The 18,745-nt window shown below is 36.5% G+C and overlaps 1 protein-coding gene and 1 long non-coding RNA gene across 2 annotated transcripts; one reads left to right on the forward strand and one right to left on the reverse strand.

Annotated features, from left to right (window-relative positions):
• Positions 1 to 4,997: 4,997 nt before the first annotated feature.
• LOC120339187 (choline/ethanolamine transporter flvcr2a-like) lies at positions 4,998 to 12,143 on the reverse strand. Its single transcript, XM_039407271.2, has 11 exons — positions 11,919 to 12,143; positions 11,426 to 11,657; positions 11,078 to 11,173; positions 10,416 to 10,557; positions 9,488 to 9,631; positions 8,307 to 8,374; positions 7,673 to 7,776; positions 7,053 to 7,163; positions 6,673 to 6,778; positions 5,607 to 5,718; positions 4,998 to 5,210 (listed from the first exon to the last, which is right to left on the reverse strand). The coding sequence occupies exons 1-11, from the start codon at positions 12,068 to 12,070 to the stop codon at positions 5,113 to 5,115; spliced, it is 1,365 nt and encodes a 454-aa protein (XP_039263205.1). The 5' UTR covers positions 12,071 to 12,143; the 3' UTR covers positions 4,998 to 5,112.
• A 3,054-nt stretch (positions 12,144 to 15,197) lies between these two features.
• Positions 15,198 to 17,553, forward strand: LOC144427281 (uncharacterized). Its single transcript, XR_013477851.1, has 2 exons — positions 15,198 to 15,367; positions 15,693 to 17,553. It is a non-coding gene; the product is annotated as an uncharacterized LOC144427281 (long non-coding RNA).
• Positions 17,554 to 18,745: the final 1,192 nt, after the last annotated feature.

Below are 18,745 nucleotides of genomic sequence, written 5' to 3' on the forward strand. Positions count from 1 at the left end.
TTATTTGATTTTAATATTCTAGCAATTGTTTTCTCTATTTATTCATATTCCGCTATTTATTCATATTTCGAAGCAGTAATTCTGGGCACTACTTGAATTTTCAGCAGTGCAGAAGTTTTTAGAAAATAATAAATTTCAGAAGATGATAATTTTGGTGAAATGTTTGAATAATTATCTGCCTCAAACCTGAAATTAGTATTCTACCTCATTTGCAATGTGGAGTTGTAATGTTTACAGAGAATCTATAAATATCCTGTTGATCATGCTTGAAAATGACTCATAATGATTTCATTGAAAATAATAAATGTGAACTGAAAATAAACGAAGGATTATGTGAAATAAATTCATCTTGTATTTTTGAATCACGAATTGCTGATTTAGGAACTTTTTAAAATTACATAAAAATACATATATGCTTATTCGATTTCCTCATTTCAAACGTACTCTATATTGGGAATAAGCATAAATCAGACAACAGCAATTAAATAAGTAAATAAAGAACAGGTTTTATTGGCAATGTTTAACCCAAATTAAGGATATGGTGCGCAGTTCATGGATGTGGAGTCCTTGAAAATTTGCAATCGACTCTGACTCCCAACTGAAAATAATTTCGGCTCCGGCCTAAAATAGTTTTGATTTTGACTCCAGCTTGTGAATATTTTCGACTCCATGAGAAAATCACTTCTGATATCGAAAACTTTGCAATCCTTATTTTAGACCGTTAGGAACGTTTATAAGTAAAGGTTTTTTAGTTTTTCGTAGAACGTCTTGGCTCATTTTATTACCATTGAAAAGTTTGATGACAGCATTCATACATATTCCGTCAAAAGTAAACTAGATCGTCTCTATGACTATAAAGTTGTCAGTTACGTTAGACAAGCTAAGAAATGCTGATTTTACCGTTGTCTTTCAGCCAAAATTATTATAATCTCTCAAACAAGAGAGCTATGCTCAAATATAGGGACACGTAAGAATATTTGTCATCACTTCACCGAAAACCATAGGGCAGGGGTCGGCAACCTTTTGAACTCAGCGTGCCATTTTATGAATGATGAGCACCTTCGCGTGCCAAACATTTTTATGTGTTTGGTTTGCATAGTCAACTACCTGATTCGAATAGTAAGAGGATGTAAAACAGATTTATTTTATAAAATAACGTGCAAGGAACTTAGCTAACGCGGGCTTTCGGCATACGGCATCTCTACCTTCGACCTGTCTTTGCACGACTTAATTAATAGGTTTGAAGGCCACTCACGATTAGTTTTGTAGCCCGAAAAGATGTGAACGCGTCAATACAAAAAAAAGAAAATTTATTCCATCATTTTTGTTAGGGATACATGTAGCGAACGCTGAAATGATCAAAATGTTGGCTTCACTGAGGTACCCAGTCAGCCAGGCGCGCGACCAGAATTTTCGAAAAGCAGGGTGCTGGTCAAAATGGGAAATTTCTATTTCCTCCCGAAACAGTCTCCGCGATTAAGCTCTCGTAAGAAGACAGATTTTCAGTGTATACCGACTTTTCTGTCGCGTAAAATATTCAATTCAGGACAGCTACCAGAATCTATAAAACTTTCTTCTATATTGATATAATTGTGTCCAACGTAACTCGCGGTTGCGTCTTCTTTCGTCAAAATTTAAACATTACTAGTCTAAAATACCGCTCAATCTGTTGACGTAAAAATATGAGATAAACATGCCTGATTGTATTAAGTTTAATAACTTTTTTGTGATCTTACGAATTCGTTGTCGCCGTTAGAAAAATCTCAAGATCTGTAATAAAAATCCCATATAGTACAATTAAACACATATAAAGTATATATCAGTAAATCAAAAATACATATTTGTCGCCTCGAAATCCCCGCGGAAGGATTTTTCTGTTGTGCAAAGTAATCAATCCATGACCGATACGGCCATATTTAAATTGTCTTGCTTTATTCTAATTTACTTGTCTTAAATTTAACCTGCCGTTGCGTCGACAAAATAAATGCTTCACTACCCTAAAATACCACGGCAATCCGCGGACATAAAAATGTGTTGTAAACTTCTCGGTTATATCTAATTTTGATCCGTATTTTTGCCATTTTGCGAATTCGACAAATCTGAGCTGTACTTGCAACAATGACTCCGCTCTATCGCAATGCTGCCACTCAGATTATTTTCAAGATGAAACCGTTAGACAAATCCCAAGTCTGCTATAAAATCTCATGCAGTAAAAATTATTTTAGTACAGTAAAAATTAGTTGAATTTATTAATTAATTATCTTATATATCACCACGACTCAGGAAAAAGTCGCGTTTCCCACCTTGTAATATGAATCGTATAATAGTAACACGAAAATTACTGACGGCAATTTGAAGTAATGGATAAAAAGGCAAAATCGGCACACAATTAACTGTGCGAATTTGATTCTAGTGACATTATGATTGTCAACGCCGCCCAAACTTATGTGTACCCTAGGCAGACGAAATTTTGCGATTCACAATGTCTAGAGAAGCGTTTTTAATCTGTCGCGGGTCTACTACAACAAATTGTTTGCGGTTCCATATTTATTATTTTATATTGCTGCTTTTCAATAAAAAATTTGCGTGGCCGATTCACTTTTTTATTTGACTTATTAAGCAACTCGCCTCCGATTATTGTATAATAACTCTCAGCGAATTTACGATTCTGGGCGAGTACAAAAAGAAAGTAATTATTATCGTTGTCATGAAAACAATTTTGTGATTCGGGGAGAATAAACACCAACTTAAAAGTGTTTACGCCTACATAACACGTCCCGCTGACAAAAACAATGGGCGATTTTAGCGAAAAGCTGTACGAATTGATAAAATAATATTCAATATATCATGTTTTACAAAGGGCAAAAAGTAACCCAACAGTAGTATAAAAAGTCAATAGTAGTTGAACGAGTATTTTTAATAGCGAAGCGTTTCCGAAGTTAGCTAAATCTGGCAATCCTGCACCGCACATGCTTATCTACACTGATTTCCTGTACAGATTTCGGCTTCTCGTGAGGCTATATACACCTCAATGGTACAGCACAGTTTACCTATTTCCAAAAAGCCCCCATATTACAAGACGTTAATAATAACTTTGACTATAGGCCCCGCTTTCGAGAGACTGCCCCATATTGAAAGACATTGATTATAACGGTGACTGCAAGCCCCGCTTTCAGGAGGATGACGAGCGAATGATATTCAATTCAAGAATAGGTATTATAAAAAAAAACACACTGATTGTACCCAACATATACAAATAGTTCGCGAGTTAGCCAAGTTCAGGTAAGTTTACGAATCAACTACTGGAGATTAGTGGCGCAGCAAGACTCTCGTGGGCCCCCCCGCAAAAATATTTTGTGGAAATGACCCTAAAAACTCTCGGACATAAGCTAAAACAACGCCTTTTTTTATTTCGTTAAAAAGCATAACATGTCGCTATAAAAAGGCAATGGTAACCTAAAAATTGCTGTTTATCTTGGTTACTTTAATTTTTTTTCATACGCTTTTCTTCTTCTGCCTTTTTTCTGCGTTTCTGTGCGCCACTGAGAGGTTTTGCTTTTGACATCATTCTGACAGCCTTCGTAATTTTGCCGGTGCAATCAAACCACAAGACGCCGAAAATCGACGACTCCCTGGCATTGTTACGTAACAAAACGATTTAAGCAGAACTAATACCAAAGTTATAAGATGTGCATTACTTGGTTTGCACTGTAGCTTTTGGTTTGCGACTTGAATTTCTAAATTCTAACCGTTTGGTCCTCTTTGCGCTGTGGGCCCATCCCGCGACCGCGGGGGTGGATGCTACGCCACTGCTGGAGATTACTCTCAAAATACACAGCGCCGAGACAGGTATGAAAAAAAACACAAGTGAACTTTACCAATATTCTAACGGTCTCTTCGTAACCTGCAATGGTCGTAGTTTTTCAAGTGTATCCGGATTCGATAAAACCGATATATGAAACAATTCCACAATACACAAATGACCACGAAAGCAAAAATTTCAAATAGCTCCTGGTCATCTCAACACTTCCATTAAGTCTTATAAATCTATTTCCTAGGTCATTGTGGTAGGTTGTTAAACTTTATATCCGGCTCGGCGGTGTGGTGCATCGCCACCGCACCTCTGAGTACCTAGCGTGGGTTCGCAGGTTGAAATCTCGTGGGGATGATTGTGTGCGAATGGATTGCTGAACTCCTCATCGTCATAGTATGGTTCACGTAACCGCAAGTCTGTTACGGCACCTCCACCATCGCCATATGATTAAGTAGTCCTATTGAATCTCCTCTTCACCTGGATAAAGATGTAAATCCTATCCTATCCGAATCTGATTTACTATAATAATCGACAACAATGTCAAGGTGTCATGAAATGTAATTTGTTAGACAAAATAATACTTATTGCGGTCTGCATTACATCATTTATTTACAAAGACAACGGGAAACAAAGAAATTAAAAAAACTATTTCTAGTAAATCCATAGTTTTGTGTACTCTGTATATGTTATCGGATAATGGAAGCTGCCCTAATAATCTATAATATATTCGAAAAATCAGCGCGTCGATACCAGCCTGTTGGTTTTTTTGAAATGGACCAAACTATACATAAATCTTCTGATATTCGACATACAACTTGAAAAAGAAACTTTCATAGACTATTATGACGATATAGTTTACACTCTTTCCTTGATGCTCCGATATTGTTTGTTGACATAAATCCTTACTTTTAAATGGGTAACTTGTAATTGTCTACTTCCCATGTGCATCCCGTGAACTAAGCAGAACAATTCCATGTTTTTTACACAAAATGAAGCAAGGCAGCAATGCTCCAATATATTCTTGGCAGGAGGATCAAATAATCAATATGACACTATTCCTGACTATTGTACCAAATGTCAATTTGTAAACAATTGTACCTAATGTAATATTAATGCGTGCTTGTGAATAGCAAAACCCAGCCAAATTCAGGTTGAAATATCCGCCCCAAAGAAAATTAATCGCTTCTTGATGACTGATTCTATATTCAAGTAATGAAAATTCAAAATCAAACTATTCATAGATACACTTCGAGTCCAATAATCTCTTAAAAAAACATGCATTGAAAACAATTCTGATATCAAAATTTCGTTCCAGGACTTGGACCTTCTTTGTTATCTTCAAGTGTGACACTTCGAGCATTGGCATTCTGTCGCTTGAGATTTGATTTAATAAGCACTAAAACAATATGAAGTTTAAATGAATTTTATGCGGATATACTTTGAAGTCAATGTGCGCATTTTATAGTTTTTATTTATTGTATACAGTATATAATCACAGTGTGACAAACCACGCGGCAGATTCGAGTCCTGGTTCGGACTACAAGGCTTTGATACTGGCGCAGTAATACAGATTATTTGCTCTTGCAAACCAATTATAATTGTAACAAGAGTATAATATCGATTGAGGTAAGCGAATTCACAAAACAAAAAATATTGTTGATGACAATATTTAAAAGAAAGATTATAAATGTGCATATCGATGTATTCAGATTGGGCCCTCCAAAACGGTTTAAAATAGTTGTATTATAGGATTCGTTGCTCTCCCATGCACCACAGAAACTCAAAACTATACCTGTCAAAAATGTGCCAGCGCCCAGCATGACTGATAAAAATATATTTGCTGCTAAAACTCCACCGATGGGTATGATATGTCCCATTGACACCGTGAATACTATCCCCAAAACCTGGAATATATTTGACAAGGAACATGTTAAGATCACCTTGTCGTGTTATGATATCAATAAATTCAAACCTCTTGAAGGTAATAAATTCAGGTGAAAAGTTATATTGCTTATAACTAGGGTTACCATATTTTTGTGACTTCAAATCGGGACGCCTCGAAAGACAACGACCCCAGCTGTGATTTTATAACTTCACATTTTCCGATTTTACTACATAGGCCTACATTCCTACATTTAAAGCTGTCTCGGCTGTCTTTACTGACCATATTGTTATCGAAATTTCATGCGCATATTCTCTGTCCAAATATCGGGTTCAGTTTGAAAAATAGGAAGGAATTGACGTTAACGATACCGGTACAAATATTTCGAATTTAGACTAATTAGTATTGGTTTTACATACGATATGTCTGCCATCAATGGGAATCAGCGGACAACGAACGCATTCACCTTCAGTAAGTAGGCTAGCGCTGCGCTACACAGAAACAACAGTAACGAGAACATGTTTGAGTATTATGCTGGAAAAGCGGGACTTTTGGCTGACTTATCGGGACGGCGGGACAAAACGCTGAAAAGCGGGACTGTCCCGCCTAAAGCGGGACGTATGGTAAGCCTACTTATAACCCTAGCTAGTATAAAAGCCACTATCGTTAAGGATGATTGAGATCCTGCAATTGAATACTGAGGAAGAGATTAGTCAAACGTTCCAGTGACTTTGTTGTTTTTAGTAATGGTATCTATTTCAAAATATCAACGGGGTCACAATAATTTTATGCCGACATCTGGATTTTATTTTAACACTAACACTAGAATATTTACAATAATCCAAAAAAAAACTTGGATCTGAAATTAACAAAATATGACGCTAGGAAACAAAATGTGGCATCATATAGTATAACGTTATGTTAGGAGTTAATGCCACATTGCATTTTCAAACCTTTAGTGCTCCAAAATATTCACCTGAGCTGAGGCGGTTAATAAGCCTGATGAACTACCCTCGGATACAGGATGGGTAATTTCAGCGGCAAATTCATAACCTATCGGCAAATATCCCGTCATGAAAAATCTGAAAAAGCCAAAAATATAAACAATTACTATAGTGCAGTAAAATTAGTATTAAAATATAAAGGCTATTACGTTGAAAGGATCAGTGGTAGCCGAGCACCACTTTCTTTATATTCGAACATTTTTAAACTCTGAGGATTGACTTGCAGTGCCAAGCTTTAGGACTTTCACAAAGCATCCTTTCTCGCCTTGCGCGCATGGCTTTTTTCACCTGCCCAACACACTTTCGTTTATTCTATTTGAGCTCAGAATCGACAGTTTCACAAATGACTTACCCAAGTCCGGCACCGGCTACGTAAACAATCCACAACATTCCAATTGACAAAGTACTTGTGTAAATTATCATAAATATTGTTGTCATGATGTAAACAATTGTCGTTGTTAATCTGAAATCAATTCAATAATATTTCGTGCTGTTGTTCGACAACCCGCTGCCAACCAGTGTAAACGATTTATATTTAAATTCATGCCAACTTTGGACAGTTTGCATGATAATCATAAAAAGGAGAGACTGGTTTCAGTGAAAAATGAATTGACTCATTGGGGATTGTGTTTTATATAATTCTTATCGTTTTATTTTTACACATGAAAAATTTAAGTATAAATATCACGTTTTACATTGAGATCCAAATTACTCAAACTTACATTTGAATCATTTTATTTCTTCATATAAAATTGAGGCTTTTTATTGAAATTTATGCACCATGATTACAAACGACAATTCCAAAATATCAGGACACCTTCACCGATTGAAAGTGAATATGGCGTTACCAAAGTCCAAAGCCCTCATTGTCTTAAAACGTTATGTCATCCAGTCACACAGCGATTGCTATCTTTCAGATAATTTTTAATTTTATCGTGAATAATAAAATCAGATTTTCTGATAAAAATTTACTTGTACGCTCTTGTTTTATCGAGTATAACTCCACATAATATTGCTCCACCAATACCTGCAAGAACCATAGTAAGACCAATTTCGCCTGCTTCCTTTATGCTGTCCTATTGAAATAAATGCAAAATGGACAGAATTAAACACATGGAAATATGGGAATAAATTCTTCTATTTCAAATACTAAGATCTGTAACGGTGAAAAAGTGATAGAATTTCACAGGAAACAAGAAAACAAGTAAGTAATAGCCAGTCATCTAAAATCTAAATGGAATGAATCAGACTTGTAATCAATTAACAGCCAGTGTGACTACACTCAGTGATTGACTCTTCTCTAGACTCGGATTACTCATGAATCGCGATTTAGGAGATTCTACTTATCATAGATACGCCAAACGAAACTGCAGTTCATGATCCAGCACTCAGTTTCAAATACTGTATCACGAATCGCTCACGAACCCAATTTCACCACAATATGAACTGAAATTTGCTGCAGTTGAGATAAAGCTGTGGGGATTTTTAGTAAATGGAAATTGAAAATAGCCTTAATCCTTAATAAGAAAAATCATGTGAAAATTAAAATAAGTTTCAAATAGTATGAAATTTTGCGTTTATACGATAGTATAAATTATATTCTTACCGGAAAGTATGTGAGAATCTCCTGATTTAATAATGTTGAAATAGCATAAAATGATCCAGTATTCACACCTGGAAATATGAATATTTGTGATAGTTGTTTGTACAATTTCATCACGCTTTAAAGACAGGAAAATTGACAAACACAATTGAAAACTGTTTTTCGCCGAGTAGGAGTGCAGATTAATTAGTATTTAACGTAATAAACTATGTGCGCGAGCAGTGGCGGCGCGTGGTCATTTTGACAACCGGGGCAAGCTACTGCGGGACCAAGTCACCCCCATCTACGGGGAGTGCGAAGTAGTGCATCAACCTTATTCATTATGAGGTCTAAGGCTAAGAAATGCGAAGCCGGAAAGAAGTGAGGGGCTCAAAAGGAATGTGGAAAATCGAAAGCAAATGCACTAAAGGTCTCTAACTGATTCAAATAGCGAAACAAGCGACAAAAACGAAGGCGAGGAAACTATCAACTCTTCAAGCAACCAACGAACGAGAAGGAATGCGTGAATATGTCAACACGTTGTTGTAAGAAACGTCGGCATGGTGTCGTCATAATTTCGGGGCTAGCCCCGATCGGCCCCGATGATTTAGTAAAAGAAACAGAAAACAAACGAGACAAACGCGGCGAGTGGAAGATAAAAGAGAGAATACGATATACAATGAGCAATCGGGGCAAAATCGGCGTCGCCCCGTCGACGTTCGGCGAAGGCTTTGCGAGCGAAAAATGAACCATGTCGGGAGAATATGGCTAGTGTAGACAGTCTGTGCAACCGATATTGAGGTATTTTTCGAATATTTTTTATTATACCGAAAAAACAACCGGGGCGTTGCCCCGGTTGGCCCTATTGACGCGCCGCCCCTGTGCGTGAGATTTATTAGATCTTATTAACAAAGAGTTTTTTTTTTCAGTTATTATCCCACAATGTAGAGAAGAAGTTAAAAGTCTTGTCCTCAAAAATATGGAGCCATTCGATCAAAGGGAAACTGTATCTAATATAATACCAATCACATATATATATCTTTTTAAAAATGGGTTAGGGTATGGAACGCTATCTGGATATCTTAATTATAACGATATCTCTGTAATTGCCCAATAGTGCTTTTAAGCACGAAGGAAGTTGAATAAATGATTAAAAAAAATGATTTAATATCCTAATGTGATTATTGATAATATGAAAGACTTACCATATGAAACTATAAGAAACACTACAGAAACACTTGAAACGAGTTCTTTAATAGACTCGGAGTACGACATTGTTTGTTCTTCATGATGTTGCAGAAACTGTAATTGTGCTTGACTAGGAGGCAGGGGAGGTTTTGCACTGAAAACTAAAATTTCGTCGTTACACCTCAGTTTATATATATATTGCAAAATATGTACATGACCTCTTATAACAAGACTTTGGCCAGACAACCCTTCAGAGGTAAAAAAAAAACTTGTGAGTTATGCAATGATGAAATATGAGTTGATATTATAGTTTAGCGTAGCTTATCTAATTTTTGATGCACGTAGGCTTGCCAACCAACCAACATCCGTGGCATGCGATGACAACACATTAAACAAAACACGCTTCTAAGCCTCTGAGTAAACATTTTCGTTCATTAGTTCCAGTTCTTAAGAATGTGAACTTCATTTATTTACGTATGTATAGTTTCCCTAGAAATCGAATTTATTATTTATTTTCGCGACAATGTTGAAGTTATCGATAATGCAACAATTAACGTTTTTGCAGCCGCTTCAAAACTTTTTCTGGCAGACAGTTTGTCAAGCATTTCGTGTTTTCCTAGCCAAATAATTCAATGGCACGTTTGTCTTCTGGAGATTTTTAGTTTAGACGCAGCGACAATTAACCAGTCGCTAAATAGCTACGATAGACTTTTAAATGGCATACATATTTTGAAACAAAATGAAAGCGCAATGAACATGTTTTACCAATTGTAAGAGTCAACCCGAAAAACATTTTCGAAATGCGCTTCAAAATATGACAAGGTGAAGTATAAGATATATTTCCAGAGGCAAGTGTCGGTTAAACACCCATTGGGCATTAAACTCATCCAATCAACCATATAACCATTCGCATTATCACAGCTGATTTTTGTTTTGTAATCTTACCAAAGATAACAGTAATAGCCAAGGCTGTGGTGATTGCCGCAGTGCCGATAAACATGTATCTTAGTGAAACAGCAATAACTTCTACGTCATCAACATCCGGGACTATTATCGGTGGCAACAAGAAACCAAGCGCAACCCCTACCTGTGAATAAATATATTTTCATTGTATTATTCAATATGATGAGAGTATATGCATACAGTTATTGAATGTTAACGAAGCGTTTTGTAACGAAGAGTTCTGCGCTATTGCGAACTGAACAATAGGATTTATTCTTGGCATTATTATAAAGTATTTACTCTTGCTGGACATCGTTCGCAATTGTGACTTGCGCAAAAATGAAACATATTTTGGTGTTTCCCTCTTACTATACTGATTGCATTCGCTGTATCAGAGATTCACACATTTTCACGAAATCTCCATGTTAGAAGTGTTTTTGAGAATTTATTTTACTGGAATCCCCTTCCTTCTACCTATTTACAACAATATGAAATTGAATACAGTAAACTGACATTTCCGGCACAAAAATAGATCTAGTTCAGAATCAGATATATCCCCTTGCATGTCAGACAAAACATAAACAAACTACAATCAGAGACTATCAACTTAGAACTCTTCGTGACTGGCATGTTATTATAACCCTACGTGGATAAATAAAGCCCACCTGGTTTCCAAACACAGCTATCGCGCAGGCTGTTGAAACTTCATTTGGTCCAAACCATGTTGCTGCAATTTTAGAGGGCATACCCAAGATGAATACCTGGGGTAAAGTATCAAAAACGCCAATGTTCAATATCTGTTGCAATTTTTTCGCCAACGATATGTATTAAATGTCAAATTCCACATGTCTATTGCCTCGCATTCTACATTCAGATTAATCAAATAACATCTGGTTTTGATCGAAACAGCAGTTTCAATTTTAAGTTTTTAAGGGATTTTTAGCTACATCTAAAGACATTGACTGCCATGGTTAGAACAGCGATAAACGGCGATAAATAAAAACGTTGCCAACCTGAGCAATTGAGCAAATTACTTGCCCCGTCATTGTAACTGCAAAAAGATTTGGTGCCGCTGATGCTATTTTCACTAAAGCCCCGAGTGCATTAAAAGACGATCCCAAAATAGCAATGATACGAACGCCTTTCTTATCCAGGAGCCAAGTTGCTGGAAATATCAGAGGAATGTATCCAAGCATATAAACCATTGACAACCAGTCTGTTGTAGTGGTTGTAACGTTGTAGAATCTAAAACCCATATGAAATTGAGTTGGTATGTGAATCTTTGTATAGATTCTTATACGAGGTCGTCTCACTTCAAACGTGACAGCGTGTCCATTCTGCAGTTCTGTAAAACATATTCTTTACGGGCAAGTCTTTGACAAACAGCCTACCACTGCGTAGGCGTAGGGAGTAAATACTCATAGAGGAATGGGATCTTTCAAAGATTTCATTACATTTCAGATGAGGGTATCAATATTTCTAGTGTCTAATTAGGTTATACTTTACCTTGTTATAATATTGCTGATTATGCTGTAGTGAATCCATTGAAAAGCATTTGTCGCGGAGTAAGATGAAAACAGTGCAAGTATCAACCATCTTCTCTTGTATAATTTGATTTCTGATTCTTGTATTCTCTGCTTTTCTGAATCGCTGTTCATGATTTCGTCGTAGGAAGAAGTCGTTGTCGTTGATTATTTTTATAAATCTTTAAAATTATATTATTATTGTAACAATAATTATTAGCTGCATGTCACAATACTTATCGGACTGATTTGAATTTATAAAATATTTGATTGTCTATTTCTAGCGCCTAATGTGCATAGTAAGTGCCTCGTACTGACCGTTCCTCTGCGCTTTTTATTATATCTAAGATTATCGAAAAGATAGCAAGCGTAGGCCCCCGATTTTTAGAGACCTAAATAAGCCTAAATCTATGTTTACTGTCTATTAAACCATTGACGTCACCGGTGTGACGTCATCGATTTTCAAATAACCTTGATATTGCCTTAATTCCACGTCTGATTAGAATCTTAGATCTACGCGTTTGCGCTCATCAATGCTAATGGCATTGAATATATATATATATATATGAAAAATAGTAAATTTCAGTCAAAAAGGCTGCTCCGGCAATACGTCTTTGAACTATTTGTTTTGTCTTTGTTACTTATTACAGACAATTTCGTAACGGATAAAACCAACCTAGAAAATATAAAACCCGTTTATTCAATCAAATTAAATCCATTGTCTTTGCAAACAATATCTCGATAGTTCAAACATCGGTGGCAACGTACGCCGAGTACGTATTTGAATGGTTAATATAGATCACAAAAATACGTTTAATATGATATGGCGTTCAAAATAATTGAAACATATTTTCATTACTGGCATTATAAAGGAAGTCGCGTTCGATGATTTACCATCAAATTTTGTCGTGAAAGCCAATGCATTTTCATATTCAACGATAATTTTATTAAACGATTATTTCTGTGATACCTATTTGACTAACATATTCTGCAATATATACTAGCTATACCTATACACTCCATTCTGAAAAGCATTTTTACTGACTATAGACAGATATGTCGGTATGAAAATTGTTATTATTTTTCAGGAAAATGCCAACTGTTGAGAACCTGCGAGTCTTTATCATCATATTAAAATCTACATGTATATACGCGACAATTGTAACTTTTGACGTGAGTGACGCTCAAGATATACCCTAGCATAACTGGTTGCAGGAAAATAGTAGGCTATCTAGTTTCCTGAATACGCTTCCCCTTACTTGTAATTAGAAATCCGTCAAAATATCTCTTGAACCACGCCGCACAGAACAACCGCACTGAGCTTTATCTTTCACGCAAATTGTTTGATCTGGCATTGAAAACGAGTTCCCCTGCTAACTAAAGGCTGTCAAACTTCCATTAAGTACCGTGCACTAAACAAATAAATGTCGCAAAAAGGCAAAACGGTAGACCCACATATCGAGAGGATCTCTAGAATAGATAATAGAAAATGCGAAATGCTTCGATCATCCAGTCATTGCAATGTGTGTACTAACATTGATGGATTTTGTAAATGTACGTATACAAACACCTTTTCTCAAACGTGCTGGAATTCTGTGATGGATAAACCACAGAGCTATGTGTATTCGGAGCAAAAAAACTGGGGTTTACTTTATGACGTTTTCTTTTGAACTTTTGACAAAATAGGCATACCTATGCCACGTTTGAATTAATGATCAGTGTTTCCACGATTGAATGTATTGCCGAAAGTATTGCAAAACCGGTGTTTCTAATTTGCACAATTCGGCAATGTCAACAATCTCGACTCTTTCGTCCGTGTCGACTCTAATAACAATGGTTTTTATTCCCTGCAACAGATTGAGATTCATTCGAGGTTATAGCTTGTCGAAGAAAATCCTATTTACACTGTTATTCTCACAGAAATGCTGCTCTGCGGAATTACCTTTCTTTGTCATATTCTCATGATAGCGCGGATGAAAAACGATTCAAAATTTTCACCATTCAATTAAACTTGCCGCCACGAAGCACGAAGGCTTACAAACAATGGGTCTTTCCTCGACCTTCGACCCCCGAAAAATTCTTCCCATACTCTACCATTGCAAAATTTTCGGGGCTATTTTAAAAGTGATTTTGCGAGTTGGCGCCTGTAAAATGGGGTATGTGTTTCAAACCATCATTGTGATTCATCGCTTACAACAATCTGTTTTTTGAAAGTACCGGTGAAGAATTTTAGCCTAGTGACTAGTCTATCACAACTATTTCTACGCTAATTTTTTATTACTGCAATCAAATTAAAACTCCTAGGAAAACAGAGTGATCGTTGAATTATCTGATTCATACTTAAGTTTCCGAAACACAACTGAAAACTAACGAATAGAGTTAAAAAACGCGAAAACGAGGTAATGTTTACGATCATGCTTGAAAACCTGTCTGAGTGAGAAAAGTGTCTGGGCGGATGTGAAAAGGAAGCATTGTTACGTCACTTTTTGCATCTTGCTGATTGGCCAATGTCACGAAATAAACAAAGAAGTCGATGCTCGGGGAAAGGTTCATTACTTCCAAATTGTAGCTCTAGGCATCAATCACTATTATCGACAAAGTCGAGATTAACGACTTGTGCAAATTAGAAAGACCTAAAATGCATTTACTTCAATTAATGTATCAAAATAGAATGAATAATTGTTTCAACAATCTGTAATTTTGAGCATAAAAACAGAGATAAAAAATGTGCAAAATAAGACTTGGTAAGTTGGAGAAGTATATTTTTATGGGAAGTATGTATGTATGTTTATTCGTCTCGTAAAGGCAATATAAAAGAGTTGACAGTTATTGGACACGAAATGGACATAAGGATCGTTTCAATATTATGTTGATATTGGACACGTAGTGGACATAACGATCGTTTCAAAATTTTGTTGTTAATGTTATTATTTGTCTCCGTCAACACGTTTTGAAGAAATCGCTTTTCTCCTCGATTACTGGTTTTATTACAGCAGTGACTCGGATGTACCGTACCGCTTTAGCGGAAGTTGGAATTAAAAGTTTTTTTATAGGGACCCCCCGTGCCACCTGTACCACCGTTAGTTGGAATGGAAATTTTTTTTGGGGACGGTACGATACCTACCTAAAGTAGAGTTATCAGTGAAAATAAGAATAGTCTATTTTGTCTGAACTTTTGCAATTATACCATAGCTTACCGAATTTATTTACTTTTAGTCAGTCTTGTGCGTCTGCAGAGAAATTCAAATATTATTTATTTTTCTTCATTAATGTAATGCAGTAATGAGCATGTCTGTAGCCTACAACTGCGATACTTGTTCTCATTTTTTGCTGTTTTGTTACATTTTTTCTGGTAACATCACAAATGCATAAATATGCAAAGAAAGAAGCATTACAAACTTTACAAAAATTCAACACGTGCAGCAGTCAAGTGTAAGTGCTGAGCATATCAAATGTTTGACAGTGAAATTAAGTCAATTCATTTACCGATGCCATTACCTGCAGTAAAATTAACGTCTAACCTAACGTATATCTTTTTATTTACCTGCAGTAAAATTAACGTCTGACCTAACGTACATCCTTTTATTCTCAAACTTTCATGTTTATGCTCTTTTTGCTTTTTTAATACAGTTTTGCTGGAAACAACAGAAATATGCTAAGGAAGAAGCATCACCAATGATTTTTAACATGCATAACATAATTTTTTGCAGTCAAAAGCTGCCATGTTTATGCTCAACTTGTTGCTCTTTTGTTACAGTTCTGCTGTCAACACAGAAACAACAAATATGCCAAGAAGGAAGCTTTACAATCTTCTCAACAACGTTCAACATGTTTTGAAATATGGTGGTTGCGGTCTTACTAATGCAAAAAATATTTGCTGGTTAACGGCGTGTTTTAGTTATTGTTGCGGCTTCTACTTCATATGACTTTTGTTTGTGCTCAATACCACAGGCCTGCCATTTCTGCTAAGTGTTTTCATAGTGTTTTGATGTGCTGGCGCCTGGCACTCAACCTGGTTATACATAGGTGCTATTTGATTTTACAATGTAACTTTTATGTTTTATTGAACATAGTAATGGGCTAGCTTACGTAATACCGCAGACTTTGCAAAGTTTAGATCAGTTGCAGTCAGTGGTAAGATTCAGCGGGTTCTATAGAACCGTCTCACGGAATTTTATGAGATCAGCGAACCGGTTAGCATTAATCAAAAATATGACTTTTTGTAACAGAACCGACTGAAAAATATTACTTTTATGACGGAACCGGCTGACAAAAAGTCTCTGCAACTCACCAGAGACAAGTCGACTACAGATAGACCTGGTGAGTTGTCCGAGTAGTCGAATTGTCCATCAGCCCTAAACGGCTATGACAGTCACTGTATCAAAATTTGTAACCCGATTCAGGTGGTGTTAAGTTGACGAATGTTATTTAGTAACGTTTTTATGTAAAATGTTTGACTGTGGTTCGGTACCTGATCTGGTAATACGGTACATAGTTGACTCATATCACGAGATATTTCAATTGATGTTGTAATATAATCAAGAAGAATGGATCATTGTCACATGACCTAAAATATCTAAGACAGTCCCTGTACCGCCATGGTACTCCGGTCCCTGATACAGGTACTGTTCATTCACCACGTATGATTTTTGGGGAATTGTTATGCGTGTCCCTAGATTTGAGCATCGCTCTCTTGTTAATATTAAAGACGGGATATATGCTCAAGACCATACTGGCCTAAAACACAAATGTGCGGCATGCACCCCTTTTGATGAATCTAAGAATGAATTTCGTACTCGCTTGTCAGATCGTCATTTGGTCAGATACCGTCAGACCGCCGTCGGGTGCGGACGTGGTATTACTGGAGTAAAAAATATTTGGACTAAAACTTGGAAAACCGGACAAACAGGATTGAATACAGACTAGCTTTTATACATTGGAGCTGCTTTGATAAGAATTGCGTTGATTACTTGTAACAAGTGATTGAATCTAAGGGACTTCGAGGAAACAGAAATAATCGACTTAGCTGCCGACACTGGATTGGTCAGTAAATTCATGCGAGAGAAACAATTCATAGGAACAATCGATGTTCAACACAATAAGATGGAAGCTCCGGAATGTTGGACGTTGCAAAGAATAAAAACATTTACTCCAATTTCTACGAATTCGAACCAAAGCAACGCCCGAAACTAGTTTTCGTGTTTTTATGTTTGTTGTTTACTTTTTAGTTTTGTTTGTTTACAAAAAACAGCAGCTAATCAATTAATTGTTATTATTGGCATTTCGGCACAGGAACCGTCACATAACTTCTAAATGTTTTTGTATTCTTCACGACTTTCACTCATCAAAATTATTTACAACATTACAAGTAAGCTTTGCCCGTGAAATTTATTTTCTCGTGATCATGTACTCTGTTCATTAATTTATTCTAGTATGATTGTCTTGGTGTGTTCCACGTGTGTGAATATGGGTGAATGGGCACAATCGCTGGTTACAGCGTTCGTTATAAACCTTTATATAGGTTTTGCCCGTTTTCCCGGTCTTTCAGTTGACCTTGTCTGTGTTCTTTTTATTTGTGTTGTAGACGAAAGATCGAAATAAAATTGTATTGTATTGTATTGATAGGTATCAAATACGTATATACCCTATACTAAGGTCCCACAGACAGTTGTTCAATGAAAGTGGGTGGGGGTGATAAAGGGGTTAGGGTGGAGTATACAAAACTGAATGCGACAATAAAAAAATTATCATCTGACCAGGCAGATGTTCAAACACCTTTTAAGTTTAAACTATCTCCTCTATTAGATGAACCAATACGATTCGCCTATGGGCTTGGTTTGGCTACTAAAAGTACTTCGTCGATGTTACCATAAACCGAAGCTGGGATTTTCTATGGGTGTATGGATCTTGCTTATCTGGTGAAAAGCGAGCTGAGAGAAAAAGACAAGACCGATAAAAGATTTTGTTTACGTGAACATGCCCACGAACAGATGATGAATGCCTTGAAGGTAGTAGTTCATGAGCGGTAATTCACCAAAAGTACAATGACCGATATCTCCGGGTCAAATATATACAAATAAAACAATGAAACTTTGTCTGCAACAATTGCGGAAGCAAGGAATCCAGCAATCCTCACCCATCCCCATGGGGTCCGCATTCGCACCTGCGAACCCACGCAGGGTAACCAGAGATTATGTGGCGTGCGTATTTCTAACGCTTAGCACGGTGCGCCACACCGCCGAGCCGGGAAGTCGTTAACGCAAATGTAACATTGGCATACTTTCGGGGTTTGTCTGCTAAATTTAAGTTTTAGTGTGTTTGCAAATATATGTATAAAATGAATAAATTAATGGTCATTTCTAATTTCAAAAAGTACAGTTGAATCAACTGAAGAATCTGGTCTTAGTTGGGGTGGAAATACTTCAGTTGATCCCGTTTCCCAACTGAAGAATATCCCCTCCCCCTAACCCACCTAAGCTGATAATACCAGTTGATCCTTTAGCCTATTTGACCTGTTCTAATAATTTGGTAGGGTTAGGTCGTAGTAGTATATATTTACAGTTAGATGGTCTTAGTTGGGGTGGAGATTCTAGAGAGAGAGAGAGATTTATTTCGTCAACCAGAAAAAAACAGTCATAATAATAAATAAATAGTGGCTATAAAAAAGTACGCTTTTTTCGGTGTAGACTGGAAGGAGCGATACGACCATGCGGTCATCGAAGTCAGCCCCCTCCAAGTTTACGCTGATAAATTCACAGTAAAATAAGATTATTAGAAATGGTTGAAGTTCACGACACAAAATTTGAAAAA

Source organism: Styela clava, chromosome 9 (genome assembly GCF_964204865.1).
Source record: "Styela clava chromosome 9, kaStyClav1.hap1.2, whole genome shotgun sequence".
Taxonomy (NCBI): Eukaryota; Metazoa; Chordata; class Ascidiacea; order Stolidobranchia; family Styelidae; genus Styela; species Styela clava.

Excerpts from the sequence above, each read along its gene's own strand:
- LOC120339187 (XM_039407271.2), bottom strand. The coding sequence starts at position 12,070 with ATGAACAGCGATTCAGAAAAGCAGAGAATACAAGAATCAGAAATCAAA. Across the intron at positions 11,658-11,918 it reads ATCAGCAATATTATAACAAG|ATTCTACAACGTTACAACCA; the intron begins GTAAAGTATAAC and ends TATGGGTTTTAG. Across the intron at positions 5,719-6,672 it reads TATTAACCGCCTCAGCTCAG|GTTTTGGGGATAGTATTCAC; the intron begins GTGAATATTTTG and ends AATATATTCCAG.